General features: G+C 40.5%; 1 protein-coding gene across 2 annotated transcripts in view; it reads left to right on the top strand.

Annotated features, from left to right (window-relative positions):
- The window catches only part of FHOD3 (formin homology 2 domain containing 3), a 363,251-nt gene that overhangs the window by 47,561 nt on the left and 293,973 nt on the right, over positions 1-21,717 (top strand). For both annotated transcript variants that reach the window (XM_026040807.1, XM_026040808.1), the window contains exon 3: positions 2,432-2,496. In XM_026040807.1, the coding sequence (XP_025896592.1) occupies positions 2,432-2,496 (65 nt within the window). The remainder of the gene's footprint in view (positions 1-2,431; positions 2,497-21,717) is intronic.

Raw genomic sequence — 21,717 nt, 5'->3', positions numbered from 1 at the left:
AAATATCCTTTTCTTCCTTTCTGTGCTACAGCTGTTGATAAAAGTCTTAGAAGGCAACTTTGCATGGCTTAGACTTCAATCTGGCTTTTTTTTTTTTTTTCCTTTTCCAGGCTGGCTTTAGAGCCCCAGCATCTTGTGCTTATTTTAAGTCATATATACAATGATAGACTTTCCATGAAATATTCTCTTTGGATCTGTTATTCTGTGATGTTTCAATGCAATACAGGATTTTCAGATGATCCTTTATAAAAAAATTTAACTCTCTCCCAGCCCCCATGTTCTGTGGTCTGGTAAGAGCAAAAATCCAGGCATAAGATGGTCGTGGAAGAGAAGTCATGTTAACAAACGTAAGGTGGAAGGTGTGTGGTGAGGGCTGTGGGGAGCTTAGTAAATCCAAGTGTGAATCTGTAGGGATTCCTTAATGGTTCAGTCAAAAGTGAGAAGTATCTCCAGGTTTCTCCTGTGCTGGTGGTTCCTCTCGCTACCGCAGCTCCCCAGCAGGCACTGCGTTGGTGCACAGAGCAGAGCTGTTCGTGGTTTCCTTTCAGGAGTGTACGCACTTTGCTTGCTTCTGCTCAAAGCCCTTGCTGTCACTGCATCACTGACTTCCAGCAAAAATGCTGGAGCATTTTAGGGCCTTATTTTTGAAGATGCAGTTTTCTATTCTAGTGTTTGATTGCATAGAGACAGATCACATTGCTAGTTAAAATATTCTACTACAAATTAGCTTCTGAAAATTAATAGTATAATAACTGTTCTTTTTTGCTGTTTTTGCTGTTTTTTTTCCTTCTAGTCTGTTATTCTGTTATTCTTCACTGTTTTTTTTTTTTTTTGGTAATAGATAAGTATCCTTTAAAGGGACTTGCAGAGGCTCCCTGCAAAGATTGTGAAGTGCTTAAATTGTAGTTATGTTTCTAAGAGCTGAGTAATACCCAAGTCCTAACAGAATCATGCAATAAGCAATTGCTTTTCTCCTTGTTTTACACACAGGAGTCTAAGGCATAGAGAAACTAAATTCATATCCTCAGAGTATTTGAGGTCTGACTTTTAATTTGGTATACACCTTTGTGGTTTAGCCTTAAGTTACTTGCAGTCGTACAGGGAACCTGTGGTAAAACAGGGAAATTGAAAATGAGTTCTTCTGTGTCCCAAATGAGCACCCTAATCGCTGAACTATTTCCTTCTGTTTCCGTAAGAGAAATCTCATCCATTTTTCTCAAGTACTAATGATGAGGTGGGAAAAGAACCCGTTTTATTTTAGCCAGCTTTCTACGGACTGCCGTGTAGCACAGTGGGAGCATAGCAGATCCTGGGCAGGTGAGCGATATTCTCAACAAGTGACACCACCAGTATTAGTCTCAAGTACTTTGGGAATGAAGCATGGCCTGGGAGTCCTGGTACCCTTGTGGGATGGGACAGCAGTTAGCAACTGGGCAGACACAAGGCACAGGAAAATGTTGTGTCCAACTGAAACTTCAGGAGGAGTTTAAGCAAGCAGAGAGTCAGGTCTAATGCTGGATTTTTTCCAGGAAAATGCTTAAAATCCAGACAGCAGACAACTCTTGTGGGGGTACAGCATTGCTGTTGCTGCTTGGCATTTCAAAAAAACCTACAAACCAAGAACGGTCTTAAGGGAATTCTCAAATTTTTCAAGCTTTTTCCTACTTCTGTCCAAGCAGAACTTATACAGAGCAATTTGATTTCAAGTCAACTTTTTAAACTGTAAGTAAAGCATGTTATAATTGTTATGTAGAACTAGGTCTAGGGTTAGCATGGCACGAACTAAACTGTATTTGAGCAAGTTCTGGAAACTGTTTCTTTTTGCTTGTTCTGTGAAGGTAGTTTGCATGTGTGGTTTCAGAAAAGTAGGAGAGCACACTGCTATACCTCTGGAAAAAATCTCTGGCATTTGTTACCCTCCACGTGCATCAAGCGAGCAAGTTTGGGAGCAGAGGTGAGGTGCTGCTTGTGTCCCGGTCCCAGTTTATGGAGCACCTAGTTGTCAAGTACAACATGCTTTTCCAGGTGAAAAGATATGTCTAAGACTAACTTGCCTGCAAAACAAATAATGAATATAGCAGGAAACTGAGATGAAGCTGTTCTACTCAAGACTGTATAGACCATGCCCGAGTGAGGGACGTTCCTTAACTTTGCCTCATTCCATGAAGAACATGTTTTTTTTCCTTGTGTTTTAAAGATCAGCTAGTGCGTGTCAGCAGATTTCTAGATGTTTAGTTGCCCTTGCATTTTCTTTTCATACTTGACTATGTCTAGCCTTAAAATCTTATGAAAATTAAATTATTATTGAAATAGTAACACTTGATACTACTATAATGTAGATTTTAGAGAATGGTGAAATGTGCTTGAATTTCAGATCACTCATCTTTATGTGTGTCTTTTCTCTTCCCTCCCTCTCCCTCTCTTTTTTTAGGAGAGGCAAGAAGCACAGTATGATTCTGAGGACCCAGCTCTCAGTGAGAGTCCATGCCTGCATTGGTAAGTGAAGTTCCATATGCTTAGAGAAAAGGATGATTAAACAAAACAGACCTCTGAGAAACAAATTTGGGGTATATGAACCAATCTCATGATGTTCTAAGTGAAGGATGATGCACCAATATTTTTTACATGTTTCCTGTTTGGTAATGTTAAGCTATATTGGTCATGTTACTATCAGAATATATTAAATGGCCTTGGAAAGGATAACATTGTGTGTTGCAGCAGTGTGATATTTGAGATGTTTTAGAGGAACTTGAATGATCTGTTCTGCCACTGCCTTTATATGCATTTGAATAAGATTGTGCCCTGAATTGGGAAGGGATTTTGCCAGTGTCTTGGAAGTACTGTTTTTTTTGTGACCTTTTTTCCCCCCTAAAGCATGAATCTTAGTTTGCTTTTGTTTTAAGCCTTTTCATAATAATTGATTTCAACAACCTAACTTCTGGCTTATGACTTATTTCAAGAGGTCATAGCTGAAACATTGATATATACACACACGCGTACAGATGCAGTCTAGTTGATTTAAATTATATATTATATATTTGTGTTATGTGCATACATGTTACATAAATGTAAATATGCAAACACCCTGTAACGTGCATGTATGTATATAAATATATTAAAAAAGATTGTTTACTTTAAAGAAGAAAGTAGTATTTCTATGATGTTACTGTTGTTGGAGGGGTCAGGCTTCAAACACAACTAAACTTCTTTCCCCTGCCTCTGGGACACATTGTGAAATGGCATTTATGGGATTTTGAATGGAGCATAGGCAACCTACAGAATTCCTCAAATACTTCCCATTGAGAGCACTCTCTAGACTTCATCATGAGAGACAGCTGATCTTCACTAGTATTGATTTGAGGGACTGCAGTGGAGTAAATCTAAGCTCTTACATATTACAGGAGATGAAGGGAAGTCCAGAACCATTTTATAAAAACAAATTAAATGAAAAACAATTGAGAGAGGTTTGTTCTGGTGAAGCATGGGCATATCTTTAGTAAAACAGACCACTTCAGCAAGAGAAAAATGTATGTGTTTCCTGGATTGAGTGTTTTTGTTTGTTTGTTTTTAAAGTATTTTTTTTTTTTTTAAATGTGGCCAAAGTGCAACAGTCTAGGAATTAAAGCACTAAATTTTGAGTTTCCAGGTACAGGTGCTACATTTCTGTCTGTTTGTATTCATGTGTACTGAAGGTCATAAGAGATGTTACTCCACATACATTTTCCTAATTGTTCTCGTAGGAAAATGTGCTGCTGTTGTGCTGTGACAGCAGCAATGCATTTAATGCTGTGCATGGAGGAAGCCAGGATGCAAAACATGCATCCAGCTTTTAAAGTCCTCAGAGCTGAGGTGTGTTTGCATGTGAACTTTGGCATGCTTCATCGTAGGCATAAAAGCCAAGTGCAAGATCTGCTTTTAATTTCCAGCTCTCCTTCTGAAGTCTGGATTTTGGGGATGAGCTTTTGTTTCGCCCTATGGCTGATTTTGATGTAGATTCTTTTCTTTTTCATTTTTACACATTAAAAGTATCTTTTCTTTTTGTTCTGTCTTAGTGTGAGACTGTTGGGCAGTTCTCCCTACCGTTCAGAGTGCTGCCTGGGTTGGATGAACTGCACGTGCCCTTTGCATGTGCCAGGCAGTAGGAAGGGGTTTCCCTGGCACTGGGTACTTGCTTGACCTTGTGCCTATTCTCACAGCAGCTGCCTGCTATGTCTTTTTTTTTTTTTTTTTTTTTTTTTTTTCCTTTTTCTTTCTGAATCCAAGGATTAAGTTTTGATGCTAAAAGATATGTTGCATGTCTGGAGTAGAAGCCAGGAGCGAGAGCAATCTGAGCTGGTGTTACGTGGAATAAAAACATCTTGCTTTGGCTATTTTCTCTCAGTCCCACCCACCTGTATGGGAATTACAATAGTCTTCACTATCAGCCTGGAAAATGCTGTGGTTAGAAATGATACTGGCTGTGGAGGACAGTTTTGGGAGATGATGTAGTTTGTTCTTCAGGCCTTTGCCACAGAGCCTGCTAAGATTGTTGTACTAAAGGTTTTACTTTGCTTTAAAATGCTGACGGGAGGTGTAAAGAAATAGCTTTCCTGTTGTGACAACTCCCCTTTGGAAACTACCAGCGTTTTTCTTGTCTTGTGCTATGTAGTTTTTAATCTGTGGGAAATAAAGTGGTTATATTCAAATGTCCCAATCAAATTTTCCATCATTAGTGGCTTCTTCTCTCCTGGGAATTCATTGGATTTTGGTGTCAGATGATGTATTGAGTACAGACCAATATTTTGAGCCACAGGAAACTGTAGCTAGTCCCATGTCAAATAGAGGCAATTTTTTACAAAAACTCCTTTTGTTTAGTGTCTTGAGGGTGGAAATTGTTAGCAAATATGAAGTCTTTTCTGTCGTATCAGATGACAAATGTGCCTAAGCATCTCTCAATTTAATGCATATATTTTGCTGTCACTTAATTTGAGTTCTTGTCATATGTTCAGACTAAGGGCTTTCTGCATCAAGGAACGAACTTTGGTTTAAGTATAGCTGTTTTCCCATTTTAGTTTAATCCAGATTAAGCTGTCGTGAGTAATTTAAATAAAACTTCAAAGATAACATTGAGAGTTGTTTTTATACAAGCTGAAGTGCTTACGATGTTCTTATATACAAAAAGACTGCTATTTATGCCAGTTTCATTCATAGAATATAAGTTGAAAATTGTAGCTATAAACTTGTCACCTGTTGAAGTGAAAAGTCCTCAGATCTTCCTGTAGAGGCAAATCATCCTGAGGTTGCATAGCAGCATCAGTTGCTTTTTTTTCTTCCCACGTCTGCCAAATTTGGCCTTTTATTCCAATTAGATTTATTGTGAGTTAATACCCTGTGGGAAAAGGTTTTCTGGTATTCTTGGCAGCCTTTGTAACTTCTCTTATTTTTGTTTGGTTGTATTTTAATGTAATTTTAATTTGTATGTATTTAACATTTACAGGGCTCATTCAAAGCCTCAATAAAGTGCAGTGTGTCAAGGCTGTAGCTTTAAAAGCCGACCACCACTGCCAGAAACTTTTGCCCCTGGAACTAGTTGGAAGAGCTAAGCCAGAGCAACTCTTTGATGCTGAAGTTCTAGAGATCCAGTGTTCCTGGACAGCGACCTGTTAGTTTTGCTGTGCCACTAGGCAGCTCTGTTTGTCCCAACATCTGCTACCTGCTTATTTGTGCTTCGTATGTCTGTGTTGCTGCTGCTGTGTAGTTTTTTCTCTCAGTCAGTAATAGTCTCTGAGGGAAAAGGTGCTGTTTGTTCTTATGCCTCTGTATATGCTGCCATGAGGGAGTCCTGCTTCCTATCTTGAAACATTTACGCCCATGATGGGTGAACCAGGAGTGTTGTTCTCAATGTTGAGAGTGAAGCTGGGACTGGACCCATGACAACTTAGTGCTGTTGCCAAAAAAAATTGTCATAAGCTTTAGGTGTTAATACCACATAATACAAAAAGAATGCAAACAACAAAGTAGGCTTATGTAACTCTGGATTCATGTGTTGGCGTGTGATGGGTCAGATACCGAAGCTTTGAAGGACACTAAATATTGCAAGGTGGATTTTAAAGATTATTACTTCTTTAAGTGACTCAGTTAATCATTTAAAATATTTTTCCATTATAAAATAAGAATTTCTGGATATAGTTATAGCTCCTACCTGTATTTATGCACGGCATTGCTTTTCTTTATCTTAAAAATAATGCCTTGCATAGATATTTGTGTGTAACAGCGTCCATCGTTTGGATCCATGTGGTCCCTAAGCAACATGTGAGTATATTCAGGATTTCCTGAAGTGCAGTGCCTAAGTGATTTAGAGCATACCTATGCTTCCCTCTTCTTACCCTAGTGCTCAGCAGTGGATTACTCCTGAACATTGGTTATCAGAGCTGCCATACAGGCCTGTAGCCATCTGTTTCTAAGCCCTCGTATTAGGGCATGGGCTGTAACTAGCAGGTTAGCACCAGTTCTTCCTACGCAACTCTTTGAGTTGTCTTTTTTGCTCTTGATACACCTTCTGAAACATCCATAAATGCCTTCTTGAGCTTTATGTGTTCTGTGACACCCAAGGGAACTGGTAGCTGCTTTTTTTCTACAAAGCTAGTGGAAGCCAGCTGTTTTAATTTGCCCTTTAATGGGTAAAAAATGCAGCTAGTGCTGTTTTCCATGTACGCTCTTCCCTTCTGTTATCCATTACATTGACTTGTTGCATGTAGTACAGCACATAAGGTTAGGTCCTGCAACCATGCATTTGTGTATTGAACCTTCCTGTATGACCTGTTTCAAGTAACAAGTGCTTAAGGCACAAGTTCCTTCCCTGTGGAAGCATGACACTTTCCTGAAAACCAAACCCAGTTTCAAGTCAATAACTGTATCTAGTATTTTTGTTGCAGGGAATAGTATGATCCTGGTTAAGAAAACTTATTTCATAATCGGAGGGCGTAGTTAAGCTTTTGTCTGCCACCCATGTTGCTGATGCTTTCTCACTTGAGATGCTTCTTCCTGAATTATAATCTTATTATTGTATTTGGTGTATGTATGTTATGTATGTTTGCAGTGTAGGGAACAAAGCGATATTGAGAAAACCATGAAGTTCCTCTAGAAGCTCCTTGTTGGTTTAAAAAGAAAAAAAAAATCTTTCCAGAAAATAATGTATTGAATTTAAAATAAACATTTTTTGTAGGAGGTAAGAGAATCTCCAAAATGCAATAAGAAGAGTCTAATTTAAAACCTGCCCTTACAGTATCCTTGATTTGACAATAGGTTTTTCTTTGAGCTCTTCATTTGGGCAAGTTGTGATTTATATGCTGAAATGAATTACTAAAGAGAGAGAGATACTTTGTGTTGTCTGAGGGGCATTTTGCAGTTCTCTGTATGATGTTAGGCATTTCTAATAGAAAACATTTTTTAGTTTGAGAGGGAAGAACATGTGGAGAGCATTAGCAGTTGAGCAAAACATGCAGCTGATTCAGATTTAATTTAAAGGGAAAAAAAGGGGTGCCTCGAGAGTTTGTCGGAAACACTGTGGTTTTGAGTTCACTGCACTGATAGAATAGTGAAAGAGGTGAGTAGAAAATGCTTTATTTAGTATAATTCTAGTATAGTTAGGATAGAAAATGTGATGGTTAATGGTGTTAAATGTTACTGCATAGGAGGATCCTGCATATATTATTGATTTGTTCTCATGATATGCTTCCCGTGATTCCTACTGTAATTTAGTAAATGCCATGGTTTAAATGAAGATAATAAACAGCATGTTTATTATATTAGATGTGCATTGACATCACACAAATGGAAAAAAAACAAAAACAGCAAAAAAAGAAGAAATTTTTGGGCCTGGGGGATTCTTTTGTGTGTGTGTGTTGTTCTTGGTTTGTTTGGGGCAGGATTGTTTTTATATATTTTATAATTTGAGTTCTCGTGAGGACAGTGCATGCAGTATCTTAGGCCTGCTTCCAGATGTGACTGGAAATACCTGGTTCAGCTCTGCTTCATTTTTGAGCAAACCATGAAATAACTGCAAAGGTTATTTAAAAAAAAAAAAAAAAAAAGATTACTTTCTTGCCTTTTTTTTTTTTAAGCTTAAACTTACTTTACTGAAAATATGGGACACAGATGCTCTAAGTAAAATCTAGTTCCCAGATCAGATTGCTTTGTGAAAACCTATCCATACAAATAACTAATGGTTTTTCTCTAAAAATGCAGGCCTCTTCAAGCTGAAATGTTAGACCTTTGTTGTAGCCTCATGCCTTTAGTCAGCCTCCTTTGCTGGATTAACCACAGCACTCCTCATAACCTGTTATTTGCCTGCCTTGATCTCACCAAAGCAGCTCTGGACCAGCAGCTCTGTGTTCTTTGATGGTGTTTGAGACCAAGCAGGGAAGTTTCCCAGAATTGTCTCTAAATATTTCATTGGAATTGTAATTTTTCAAAAGCATGTAGGTTTTGAAGAGAAGTACCAAGATAGTTCTAGAGCAGATGAGAGCATCCGCTTGCAGTGGGTTGCTGCTTGGGGTGGCAGGTTCCTGCTCTGGAAGGGGCTTGTTCCAGCTTTTGAAAGGGCCACTGTGCAGTATGTGAGGAGGATGCTTCCCTCATCCTAGGAAGTTTTTTCTTGAGATGTGAGAACTTGCCTGACTTGGCTTGCATCTGAAAGTACAGCAGCAGTTGAGGAAAAATGTCTCTTGGTCAGCTTTTTTCAGACCTTTTTAGAGGAAGATTTGGATTTATAAAGTAATTTTTTCTTCTTGCAAAGGATACAAAAATTTGTGAGGGAGGAGGAGAAGTCTACTTTTGTCTCTTGAAGTAGTGGATTTTAAGACAAAGCCTGTTTTTTTTAGATTTGGGGAGTGGGAGTGTGAACTGAAGCTTCTTCAGTTGTAATTTTTAATTTTAAGGAAAACCCAATATCAGCTAGGAAGCTAGGAAGCTTGCTAAGACACTTCTCCCCCGTACCTTTGTCGCCTACTATGTACCCACTTAGACCTGTCTTAGACATTTTTTAATGAAATATAATAGACTCTGTTACTGATAAAGTTTTTTAATATTATTTTTAAGTTACCAGATTTTTTTAGCCATTTAATCACATTTACTTTTTGAAGATAAAAGTAAGTAACAGAATAAGGCTTTTATTTTTGATCTTGCCATTTTCCCAATGTTTTCAAAGTACTATACATGAATTAGATTCAATAAAATGGGAGCACTAAGAAAATTAACTTGAAATTTCTTCATGAGACTTCAATTACACTTTCTAAGATTTCCTACCTAAAAGAATGGTGTTACTGCTATTAGGAAAAGTTTCCCCAAATTAATTTAATCCAAAGAGCAATAATCATAGTAAATTTAACTTCAGACATGAGTAGGTAGGAAGAAATATGTAAAAATTTAAACTACTTGCAACTGTTTACTCATAATAAATTATCAAAAATGGATTAATGCTGTTATGGCAACAGATTCACAGAATCGCAGAATCACAGAATATTCAAGGTTGGAAGGGACCTCTAGAGATCATCTAGTCCAACCTTCCTGCTCAAGCAGGCACACCTAGAGCATGTGGCACAGGGTGGCATCCAGGCAGGTTTTGAAGACCTCCAGAGTAGGAGACTCCACAACCTCCCTGGGCAGCCTGTTCCACTGCTCTGTCACCCTAACAGTAAAGAAGTTGCTCCTCACCTGGAGACGGAACTTCTTGTGTTTCAGCTTGTGGCCATTACCCCTCGTCCTATCGCTGGCCACCAGTGAGAACAGCTTGTCCCCTTCCTCCCTGCATTCTCCCTTCCTGAACTTATACATATTAATCAGATCCCCTCTCAGCCTTCTCTTCTCCAGAGAAAACAGGCCCAGCTCACTCAGCCTCTCTTCATACGAGAGATGTTCCATTCCCTTAATGTTCCATTCCCTGGTTGCCCTTCTCTGGACCCTCTCCAGAAGCTCCACGTCCTTCCTATACTGGGGTGCCCAGAACTGCACACAGTACTCCAGGTGCGGCCTCACCAGAGCTGAGTAGAGGGGCAGAATCACCTCCCTTGACCTGCTGGCAACACTCCTCCTGATGCAGGCCAGGATSCCATTGGCCTTCTTGGCCACGAGGGCACACTGCTCACTCATGGTTAACTTAGTGTCAACCAGGACTCCCAGGTCCCTCTCCGTGAAGGTGCTTTCCAGCAGGTAAACAGCAGTAGTATTTGCTATAATGAATATTATATACATTTTAAAGACAGGAAAACAATTATTTTAATAGTTTAGGTATTTTGGAATGCTGTGTTACTTGGTTAGATTTTTTGAGAAGTACTTGGCCCATAAATACATAAATCTGGCATAAGAATAGTCTCTCTTAAACTGCTAAAGCACCTGGCATCAAATGATCCTTGGTGAGCCATGAGAGCTCTTCTAGAGCTAAATCTTTCGACAAGTGGGATATTTTGCAAAAGAACTCTATCAATTCTAGTTCTGCAGGGCACTATGAGCAACCTTGGGCATTCAGCTCCTCCTGTACTGTGTGTATGATTTTTGCAGCTCTGTACTTATGTGCACCACTGGAAGCTTTGCTTTGCTTCAGCATCTCCTGTGATTGATGCAGCCTTCCTTTCACCTTGATCTCCCAGATTACAGCTGACAGTGCTCAGGTCCCCTGTTTGGGGTTGGGTGTGCTGCTCGCTGGGAGAGGTTGTGGCCATTTGTGGTGGGTGAGAATCAACAGAGACCATTACTGCTGTGTGACAAGGGACAAAGAGGCACGTTTGCTTTTGCTTCATCCTAACCGTCTCCAAATTTTCATGGAGGGCATTCTATATTTCATAAAATTCAGGAGTTTGTGCTGCTTTCATAAAAGGAAAAGAAGTAAGATTCTTGTAACCTTTTACTTAAAATCATTTTCATCTTTCTTATTTAGTTCTTTCCACTTTATAGGTCATAGTATTGAAAGATAAAGTGCTTCTTAGTTTTAGGGTTTGTGTTTAGGACAGTTGAGCCCACTTTGCTATAGGCTGAAGCACAGCACACCCAACTAACTAGCTCCAAATAAATTAACGTTACATTGTGCTCGGAAGAGAACTGGGTGATTGGTTTCCTGTCTCTGTGTAAACCTTTTCCATCTGGAAGATATAAACCAAATAAATGAATTTGGTTCAGATTAATTTTCTGGAAACTGTACACCACTCAGGCCTTTTCTGAACTTTACTCTGCAAAACTTGTTAGAGATTCATAAATAAAACAAAGTTAAGCCCTTAAACTATGGGACAGCAATTAGGAACCACTGCTTCAAAGCTGTGGGTTTTGAAATAGAAAATGCTGATATTTCTTTGGGATGTCATTCTCGGCCTTGCCACTAATTTAGCTTTGTTATATAGGGAAGACAGAGACACAGTGGTTTTGCTCAAGTCGCATTATGGTGAATGTAGTTTCTACCTGACTCGAATGTTCTGGAATGCTTGAACAAAATTTGACTTTATTTGCTAATGGTCTCTAAACATATATTAAAGGCTGTTTTCATAATAGATCTACACTTTTTGCCCACTAGCTTTTGTGTTTAGAAATGTGACGTTCTTTTTCTTGTTTTGCTCTAAATTTGAGCTGTGGATTTGGTATTTATTCAACGGGCTGCACAGTGATCCTGAAAGTGACTGTAGTGAGAGTTATGGCTCTCATTTCCCTGATTTTGGGGGGAAAGTAAGTAGTGGAACAGTCATTTTTTTTTCTATTACTTTCTAGTGTTAACTCATGAAGCAAAAACTGCATGCTAATAGGGCAAAGAGACTGCTTTCCGCTTCTGAATGTTGCAGCCATTAAATGCAAAGCTTTATGGTATAAGTCCCCCTAGAAACTAGTCCTCTATTTCCTCCAAGTTTTTAGCATGGGAGTCAATAGTATGTCTTTAGAAACCTTTGTGCCTCACTCATTTACAGCCTTTTCACCTTTTGCATGTGCAGCTGCTTATATGTCTGTGTTAATTAGGATAATTTAATTTCTAAATTAAGTGCATCTCAAGTTTTCCTTCTTGAAAGATGTATTGCAAAGTAGCTTTATTTAGAATATATAATTTCCATGATTATGTAAATCGAGTTATAAACATAACATTATCTTCTGTGAGATGAGTGAAAAATTCACTGAATGCAGCCAGTGGGTAACGAGGTGGGGGGGAAGAACCTTGTTCTAGAATGCAAAATATTGTTAGAATAACTTCAGAAGCATTTCGGCGAAATATTCATTTTGGGCTCAGAATACATAGCAGTCAGATGTGGTGATCAGAGGATTGAAAAATGTTTAAAACTCTTAATACAGTTTTGTACTAGCTTGAGCTTGATTGAGTTGAGGACATCAAAGTGCCTGATGGGGGAAAGGCAGAGATTTACGGGGATGTTGAAATATTTCCTCAGCAATGTTGTAAGCATTATGAACCATTCCTTTATTACACTTTTTTTCATCTAGTCTTCAAGTTCACTGTAATCATTAGGTGGCCTTTTCTCTGGGCTGTTTTTTTAATATGTGGCATCTATGTTTTAACAATGATAACATTTCCTGTAGATCTCATTCCCCCTGCTTTTAAAATCCATTGAGGCACACAACAGTGTAGCTGCTAAAGAGAAAATTACAGCCTTTTAATTTAAAATTTAAGCAGGAGTTACTATGGATGAGCAGCATAATGCTACTGTGAGTGGTAGGATACCATAAATCATGTCAGTTCATGTGTCTATGAGATATGGAGATAAGAGATGAATCTGGTATGAGTGAAATGCACATTAGTTTTCTGTTGGTATTTCAGATATATTTTGCTCTGGTCTTACAAATACATTCATCTTCATGTTTCAACAGTAAATTGTGCGTTTAAAAAAAAACAGATCTGTTTTTGATGGCTTATTTCTAGCTATGGCTGTTGACAAAGGCTATACTTCAGCTGTAAGAGTCCATTATAATTTCACCAGGTCTAAAATGGACATATCAAATTAACTTGATGATATGCTGGAAAGGCAAGCGTACATGTTTGATCTCTTCCTTGCTTCTTCCATAATCCTAAATTTAGGTTTGCTGGCCATTTAAGAGCCCGCTCAACATCAAGTGCTACTTTCTACGTGGCTGTATGCGCAGTGCTGAGATCGTGGAAAGCTGCTTGGCCGCTGGGCATGGGAGGAAGTCTCACCAGAGCCCGAGGGCCAGAGTTCACCCTGATCCTTTTGTGGTAGCTTATTTGTCAGGGTGTGAAGGCCAGATGAGCTGCTTTGAGCAGTTGAGGATGGTGATGATGTCTTTAAGACAACAGGCAGCTGTCACTGCTTTTCAGTGTCTCACTGAAGAACATGCAGAGTGCATGCAGGGTGCCAACTTTATCAGATGCATCAGGAGATTTTCCAGCTTTTTTTTTTTAATCTTATAATGCTGAAATGCTTAATGCAGTGCTGGTGGTGGTCATGGGAAGTTTTACTCTAGGAAATATGTGTGTTTGAGTGATTTGCATGAAAGCATCAGCATCACAGGTAGCAGTGATGTGAAATAGTATCCAATTTCTTAAAACCCTTCTAAGTTATGCCATATTTTGCCCACTGAATCACTTACTAATTTCCAGGGCAATACGACTGTTTTAGATCCAAACCCTCCCTATGTGTCCGTCTGACTAGCCAGGTATTAGTGTCGTTGCTGCAAGTGCCACGTACCTGGGAGAAGGGCCCGTAGGGTTGCTCGGAGCAGCACTGGAGGAGGGAAACGTGCCTGTACTGTTTGCACCTCCTCCTGGGCTTTGTCAAGGGCCAACGGTTTCGTGCCGCTGTCACTGCAGTCTTTCTGTTTTCCTTGTCTGCTGTGGCCACCGTGTCTGTTGTGGTAACAGGTTTCTGCCCTGTTCCTTGCGGCGCATTTCAGTTCCTTAGTCACCATGCAGTCATTCGAATAGCTTTGCTAGTCTTTAGGGGATATTTTCTGAATTGCAGAGCTACAGGGTTGAATTAATTGTTTTAAAGGCAGTGAAATGCATATAAATCCATATAGACTACCCAGTTGTAGGACAGTTTGACTGTGAGCTGGCAGGTCCTTTTTAGACAGCTTTCTGTCGCCTTGGGGCACCTTGTCCCGGCAGCCGTTGACAAAAGTCTCTGCTTACGTCAAGAAGTGTAAGTAGTCTAGTTGAAGAGATGCTGCCACATGAGGTTACGAGTGTGGTTTGAGCTCACATCCAGGTTTCTATGTACATTGTGTATCCTGTACATGTGTTACCTGCAGGTATCAACAGCCTCTGTGCCCACATGTCCTTGTCAGCTCCTGATCACTTCAGACAGGACACTTTAAAACTGCACAGGGCCCTGGGCTCCCCCTGTCCTGGTGCAATGCAGTTTGCCTAGAGGGCATTTCGGAACATCGCGGTTAATGTCCTGCTCCCAATTGCTCCTGTTCCATTGACCATACAGGGAACAGAGGGAAAGGAGCTGCCTATTTTGGAGATATATGTGCTCCTTGTTCCTTTCTGTTTTGTGTCTTTAGACTCCTGATAGGCATGTTGGAGCAATGGCAGTTTTGAATGAAATCTGGTTCTTTGCCAGGCACTGAAAATAGTTTTGCTGACTTTTTCCTAGCTTCTACCAGGAACTAATATGTAATTTGTATATATGAACTTACTCATTGGTATAATTCCTGTGAAGTTACACTGAAATGAATTAGACTGAGAACAATGTCTAGGAACAATTTTCTAGTGACTCTAACATAATTATTTATTTCTGATGAGTATAGTTACTATTTTTTTTATTTAAAAATACAGCATGAAAGGGACATCTGAATTACTTTCTTTTACTGTACTCTGTGCTGTTCCTTGCTCTTTTTTCAAGAATATTGTGTCATATTGTCCCTGTCATGCTGGTGACATTCAGTAAATGGTCATCTTGCAAAGTTGGTGTGAAATATTGATCACAATTTTTCCTCAGTTGAATGTTTCTTTAGTTTGGTGAAATTTGTAGGCTGTCTGGATGAGGTAATTTCTGTTAGTGTGATGTTAGTAGAATTTCACTGTATTCAACCTTCAACAACATCTGATGGCACATCTCGGTGAGGGAGTGGTAGCATGCCTAGCTCTTTTGCAAGAGTTGGTTATTTCAGCTGTGCTGTTTAGTTGCTGTCACTAATAATTTTTGATGTTCTTCAGCAAGACTTCTGTCTTCCTTAGAAAGGACTGGAAGTTTCCTTTAATTGGTGTTAAATGCAGGCAGCTCCCACCCTTGTGAGGAAGGTACGTCTTGTTATGTGAGAGGTTACATGTGGAACTGGACCACGCGATCATGCTTGTACGTACAGTGTGCGTATGGTGTTTCGTGCCAGTACAAACCACCATGGTGTGCCACTGTGCTCATCACAGGGTGAAGATGATCCTTGCAGTGGGAGAAAAGGCAGTCGACATTTAAATGCTTTGCAGTGTATTGCAGTTTGGTGGCGGGGACGGGGGGAAGTTGAGTATTTCTGAAGTTTGAGGATGGCTACAGGAAATGTCTTCAGCTGGGACTTGACTCATCTCTTTACCTCCTCTCCACCTCTATTCTGTTACTTTTGGAAGGTCTGCTGGAGTCCTGCATTTTTCTTGGTTTTGTTCACTCTCTCTGTAAACAGGAAATTCTTTGGAAAAGGGTGAATATTTGATGACATACCATAGTGTTGTCCATCTACCAATGATCATTGATGACCGAAATGTAAACATCATGTTGCACCCAGAAGGATAGCTTACCTTCCAAAACGGAGGAGTTGGTGAAAGGATTTGTGTCCAAGCAGAAGAGATATGAATTTGAGGAACAGCTGCTTTGGGTAGCATGTCTCCTCTCTTACTGGTCTAGCAGATAACTTGGATATCTTTAGAAAGAAATGCTGCCTCTAGCACGATTACTCTCTCGTGCCTATGGTTGCTGCGTGAAGAGAATTGAACGTCTAATGGACGCTGGTACTCTTTGTGTGCTGATTGTGCTGTTGTTTGGTATAAGGGAACCAGTGAAGTTATTCACTGGTAGCTCAGTGTGTTATAATACCGATTCCAAATAAGTGTTTTATTTTCTCTTTGTGCTTGTTTTTGTACAAAGGAAAAAAGAAAGTTGTGTAGGAGCAAATCGGATTGAGGGATCAGTGCTCTGAGTTCACTGCTTGGGCCCTGAGGTGCAACATACAAAACTGGGAGCTCTTGCAGGGGACGTCTGCTCCGCTGTTGTGCCCAGCACTCTGCTAGGACTGAGAGGACCAGAAATTCTGGCTGTTGCAACACATGAGACTTTCTGGGCAAAATCTCTTCCATGGGAGGAGATTAAAGGAATGTATTTGATGCTTGAAAGCCACGGTGCTTTTTGGGGTAACTTGTACCAGCCTGTTTTGTGGAGATCAGATATTTCTGTGCAAGTAAATCTGTTTCCAGCAAAAAGGAAAAAGGCAGTTTTGCTCCCAGTGTGGTACTTCTGACGAGAACTCCCTCAAAGCAAGCACGTTATTTTCCCTATTAGAGAGCCTGCTGTTACCCACAGAGAAAATGGGCTTCCGAGTTATTTACATTAAAGACTCTCTATTTTCCCCTCCCCGCCTCCCCTATCGTTCCTATCGCTGATGTTCCTTTTTTCAAGCGTCCAGAGCCGTTTTCTGCGGCTTCACCTGCTGGCGCCGCGTAGCTGGGAGCCTCGAGGCGGGGCCGCCGCTGCCTCAGGGGGCGCCTCGGCCGCCCCGTGGCGGTTGGGCGGGCGGTTGGGCGGGCGGGGAGGGGGCCTGGCAGCGCAGCCGGGGCGCACGCGGGCAGCCGGGGCGCAGCGCCGCTCACACATCCCGCCCTGCGGGGACCGCTCAGCCGCGCTCCCGCGTTACGCTCTCAGCTGGAAAGATCTTTTCCTTTTTTCCTGTGGTTAAGGGATAGAAGGAATGGAGCGGCATTTCGCAGAGTGCGGCTGTACCTGTTGCTCTCCCTCCCCGCCAGGGAAACAAAGGGGCTATTTTTGGTGCAGCTACATGTCCTGCACTTTTAAGCGCGATACCTTATCGGAGGCTGCTGTGGCACGCATCAGCCTGCACCCCGTTCCTATTGCCTTGCTGCTAGATAAGGAAATCGTGACTTTCACATATCTATTCTGCTTTTGTTACATGATATTGTAAAGAGTATTATAGCAATGGAGCAACCTCCTAATCGTGTCCCTTGAAGCTTTGTATGGCAGTTGTTTGCACGCTTGTGTGCCTTCATGACGACAGCATTGCTTTTCCATCTTGTGTCATTGACAGTAGTACAGCTTTAGTACCTCTTAGCAAAGAGAGCTTGTTTTCCTTGGAGAAAAAACAGTGACATGGTTTGGATGAAGAGTCTCAATATGTGTCCTTCTACCTGTTTCTTCTCATGGATTCCTTGAGGTCAAGTAACATCAAAGTTATACAGGGTTACTTACACCTTTGTGATCCTCCAATTTTGGAATAAAAGTTGCTGACACAGATAGCGTGTTTGCTCGCACCGATTCAGTCTTATTAAGTATTTTCACATTACATGCAAGATTGTTGGGTGATTTAGGCCGATGCAAATCCACTGCTTGGGTTCTCTATGCTAATTTTAACAAACCTGGAGTCAGCAGTGGTCCGTGCTGGAGTGTGTTTCTTTCCCACTGATTTTGTGAGCATTTGATTTAATTCTTCATTTTGAGCCTTCTGAAGGACTACTACTTTCCTGATAAAACGCGCAGCTTCTTTGCAGCAGTCTGGAGTTTAGTGTATATCAGGGGATAAGGTGGTATTCATGTTCTTTATTGGTTCCTCTGATGTGCTACAAGTTACCGGTTTAGTTATTTTTCATGGGACTGCAATTGTATAATTTTCTTCCTTTACCATCTGGGTTGGTTTCCCAACTTTTTTGGGGAAAAGGTGAGAAGATTCTATGTGCTTGGGCCCTCTGGGAACGCATACTTGAGTTTCATTTTGATGAGGAGCCCTTCCATTAAGGACCTGATAAGTTAGTTCATTTTTTGCAATTCTTTACCTATTTTCCCATGCTGTCTAGAATTACAAAACCACCTGGTTCCTCAGCTATTCTGAACTCCTCTGGAAATGGGAAGACGGTGGTATACTGTTTATTCTGCTTTTATAAAGAATGAATGACCACTCTGTGCACCTGCAAACACCTGTTGGTTAAACACTCATTCTCTGCATTCCAGCTCTAGCAACTTTTTTTTTTTTTAATGACAACCTTTTTTTAAGTATACTTTTTCTCTGATTATCTTTTTAAACCTCCTGCTATGATGATCCTTTTAACTGTTAAGTCACATGGACAATGTTGAGCATGTTAGCCTCTCCTGCGTGATGACTCATGCTTAGGTGGAAAGCAAGAAGTCTATGGGTAGGATCTATATGAACATTCCTCAGTCACAAGCAAGATAAAAGCCTAAAACTTTATCCTTCTGGAAGGAAAGCAAGTGAAATTACTTCCTAATCCCTAACAACCAGGTAGAGAGAATAATGACCTACCCAATTCTTGCAACATGGGTCTGCAGATTTGAAATAATTTAATGGGAAATAAGTCTCTCTTAAAGAGGTAGTATTTTATAAGGTGTAGTAAGTACAGAACTAATCTATGTTCTCTTGCATGATAGAAATTATCAAGATAATTGTCTTATTATATATATATATGTATGTATATATACATAAGTTATTCCCAATGGATAATGTCTGAAAGGTTTTCATCTTCCCATTTACGAAGAGTTGGCAAGCTGGAGGTGAGTTGTAAATGGACAGCAAAACAGAATGGCCTTGCTGGCCCACATCAAAAGTCCATGTAGAGCAGATCCTGACTCTCAGCTTCTTCCTTTAGCAGCTGGTAGCCCAAATGAACAGTGTAAGCGCAGTGCAAGTGTTGCACCAGAGTTTTCCCAACCTTTTGCAGTTTTGTTGTTCAGAGACTTCGAGGTGGTGTCCTCATGGATAAGTAACCATCAGTGGAATTTTCCTCCGTGAACCTGCCCTACTACTTTTCAGAGAGCATTTAAACTATCCTGTGGGTTAAGGAAGAGCTTTTGCTTGGTTATTTGGGACTGGAAATCTTCATATTCTCTGTGTATTCTCCTCACAGAGTATTCTCCTCACAGAGTATTCTCTGTGGTTGTATTGGCCATTTCTGATTCACCTTCAGCATTCCAGGTAAGGCTCAGTAGCTTCCTCTCACTATTTCCTTCCTATGTGTTCCCCAAATCCTCTTTTTAAAGAAGGAACTCCCTAATCTAAGGGCTCATTCCTCGCTAGGCTGTTATTTCCTAGTGATCAACCTCGTTACTGTTCTGTGCATCTTTTCCAGATCCTCTTGTATGGCTTGTGAGACTGGGAGCTTCAAATGTGTCCATTACTGAAAATGTGGAAAAATTATAATAGTGGTATAATGATATTTTTCTGTTTGCATTATATTTTTTAAACGCCTTTTAAAATAATTCCGAGGATCATTTAATTCAGTTAAAAAGCAGAGTTGCCACAGAACTGCACCCTAGTGCCTTCTAAGTGAGAACGGTCAGTTCTGAACTCTACTTCTGTTTATTAAAGATGGGTGGTAGTGGTTTTACATGTGCATCACATATATCTATGAAGTGAATTTTATCTGCTGTTTTTTAGCAGTCAGTCAGTATTGTATGTTACTCTGACAGCTTTTTACAGTAGGAATTCCTTTCACCTGCTCTGAGGAGCTTGCGAGTTCACACACCACACACTTCGCTCCTATTTCGTTTACCCTTTCTGTTCATGCTTGTCATGGTCTTGAGTTGCACAGGCCCAAATATGAATCTACTTAAATTCAATTTTCGTAAGTACAAATTGGTTATAATTTCAACTTCACACATAATTTCAGCTTTGAAGTTTCTAGGGAGTTAATAAGGTTTTGAATTTATCTTTGCTTATCTATTCTGATGTGCAAAGGAAGGTGCAATTTGAATAATGCATGCTCAGGTGCATTGAAGATGCCTGAGCAAACAGTGTTACATTCATTGTGAGGGGCAGGCCTGTCTTTAGGTGAATGTAATTAGTCACCAAACATCTGTTTCCAATTCTAATTAAAATGTAACTAATGCCTGTTTCTGCTCATTCATCATTGCTGGAATTTTCATGGGTCCATAACCAATAGATTCAATAAAGCAGCTCAATGTATTTGGCTGAAATTTGAGATTGTTTTTCTGCCTCTCAATATAATAGGTTGAACATGACCAGTAAATTTCAATTAACGTTGTTTGGTAGGAGTAAAGACGATAATTTGACACAAAGCAGGTCTTTGCTATGTGAGCTCATTGCAGTACCTAACATAACATGCCCTTCTCTCACGGCACTTTGTCCACTCTTGCTGAGCTGCTGCAGGCACAGCACTTCGAGGGGTGTTCTCCTCTTTCCCTCACGGAGGTAAACGCAGACAGTATCAGTGCTGAAAATTTCTACAGAAACCCCCCAAGACTATTATAATGCTCTGAAAGGTCTCATTATTTCTATGGTCCAGAGCAGTGTCTCAGGAGCAGTTTCATGCCTTGTGCCTATGCGAGCAGGAAACTGTGACATACTGGGATGGCTCATTAGCTGGTGGTGTGAGTTCAGTGTCTTGGGGAGAGATGGAGAAACTTCTCACAACAAGGACTTGGCTGCTTTCTAGGTGGCAAGGTTGCAGAAGCTCCTCTGTCGCTCCTTGCTGCCCCTCTGCTGAGTTTTGCTGTCCTCTCAGCGGTGCACAAGCACCTGCTGTGCCACGCTGCCAAGGGGATCTTGGGAGCCCTGCGCTTAAGCCTCTCTTCTGAGACTTAGTGTTTTTAAATGCAGATCACTTGAAGTCTTTGATGTCTAGAGCAGCCCCTCCCCGGCACCCCCAGCAGCGTCCCTGGCGAAGCTGCCGAGGTGGGAAGCTGTGGCTTGAGGAACGACCACGGGCAGAATTACTGCCAGTGAGGAGGCCTTGTTCTGCCATTGCACCCACAGCCATCCTGTGTTTGCCAGCAGTTCATGGAGAGCGGGGCAGGATGGCTTTAATCACCAGGCCTCTGTGCTTGCTGATTGTACCTGCAAAGAACCTGGTACCTCGCTTTGCAGCTCCTCCTCTGGTTTGGAGTTTGGCTGGAATTAGGTTTGTTTGTCACTTTCTGAAATACATACCTGTTTTGTTCCCCTCAGAGGACCTAGGTAGCATGAATGATTTAATTTTCATTTTCTGAGAGCTTTGAAATGCCGAGATCTCTGGCACAGTACTCGGAGATTTTTTTTTTTTTTTTTTTTTTTTTTTTTTTTTTGGTGGACTTTAAAGGCCTTTAGGATTAGGCAGGACTGTGATTATTAGGATTAAAGAAGAGCTCAGACTGCCGGAGATGTCAAAGTCCTTTGATCAAGCCCTTGAGGTGATAGTTTGGGTCAATATAAAGCAAATAAAGATAATGAGCTTGGTGTGTAAGTTGGGGGCATGTCATCAAAGCCAGTACAAACGTTCTACTGAGAGAATGTTTTTCTTGCAGCCTGTTTTTTATAACACATTTCTTGATCTTTCTGTGTTACTTGCACTCAATCAATAGACTTTTCCCAAATTTCCAGTTTGAAGTAATTTCATTAATTCTTGTTGAAACTCCAGATGTTTAGCATGTCTGAAAATCAAAATATGGAGATCTGATCTTCAGTCCCTTGATTTATCAGTATTTTTATTTTAGTTGGAAATTTTAATACTGGGCTCCTATGCTTTTTTTCCAAGATTACCTCTTCTTTTTTCCGTTTCCCCTAAGG

The sequence above is a fragment of the Nothoprocta perdicaria genome, unplaced genomic scaffold (genome assembly GCF_003342845.1).
Source record: "Nothoprocta perdicaria isolate Ctin4 unplaced genomic scaffold, notPer1 scaffold_268, whole genome shotgun sequence".
Classification (NCBI taxonomy): Eukaryota; Metazoa; Chordata; class Aves; order Tinamiformes; family Tinamidae; genus Nothoprocta; species Nothoprocta perdicaria.
Note: the sequence above shows the minus strand (reverse complement) of the source record. Positions and strands in the feature narration are given on the sequence as shown.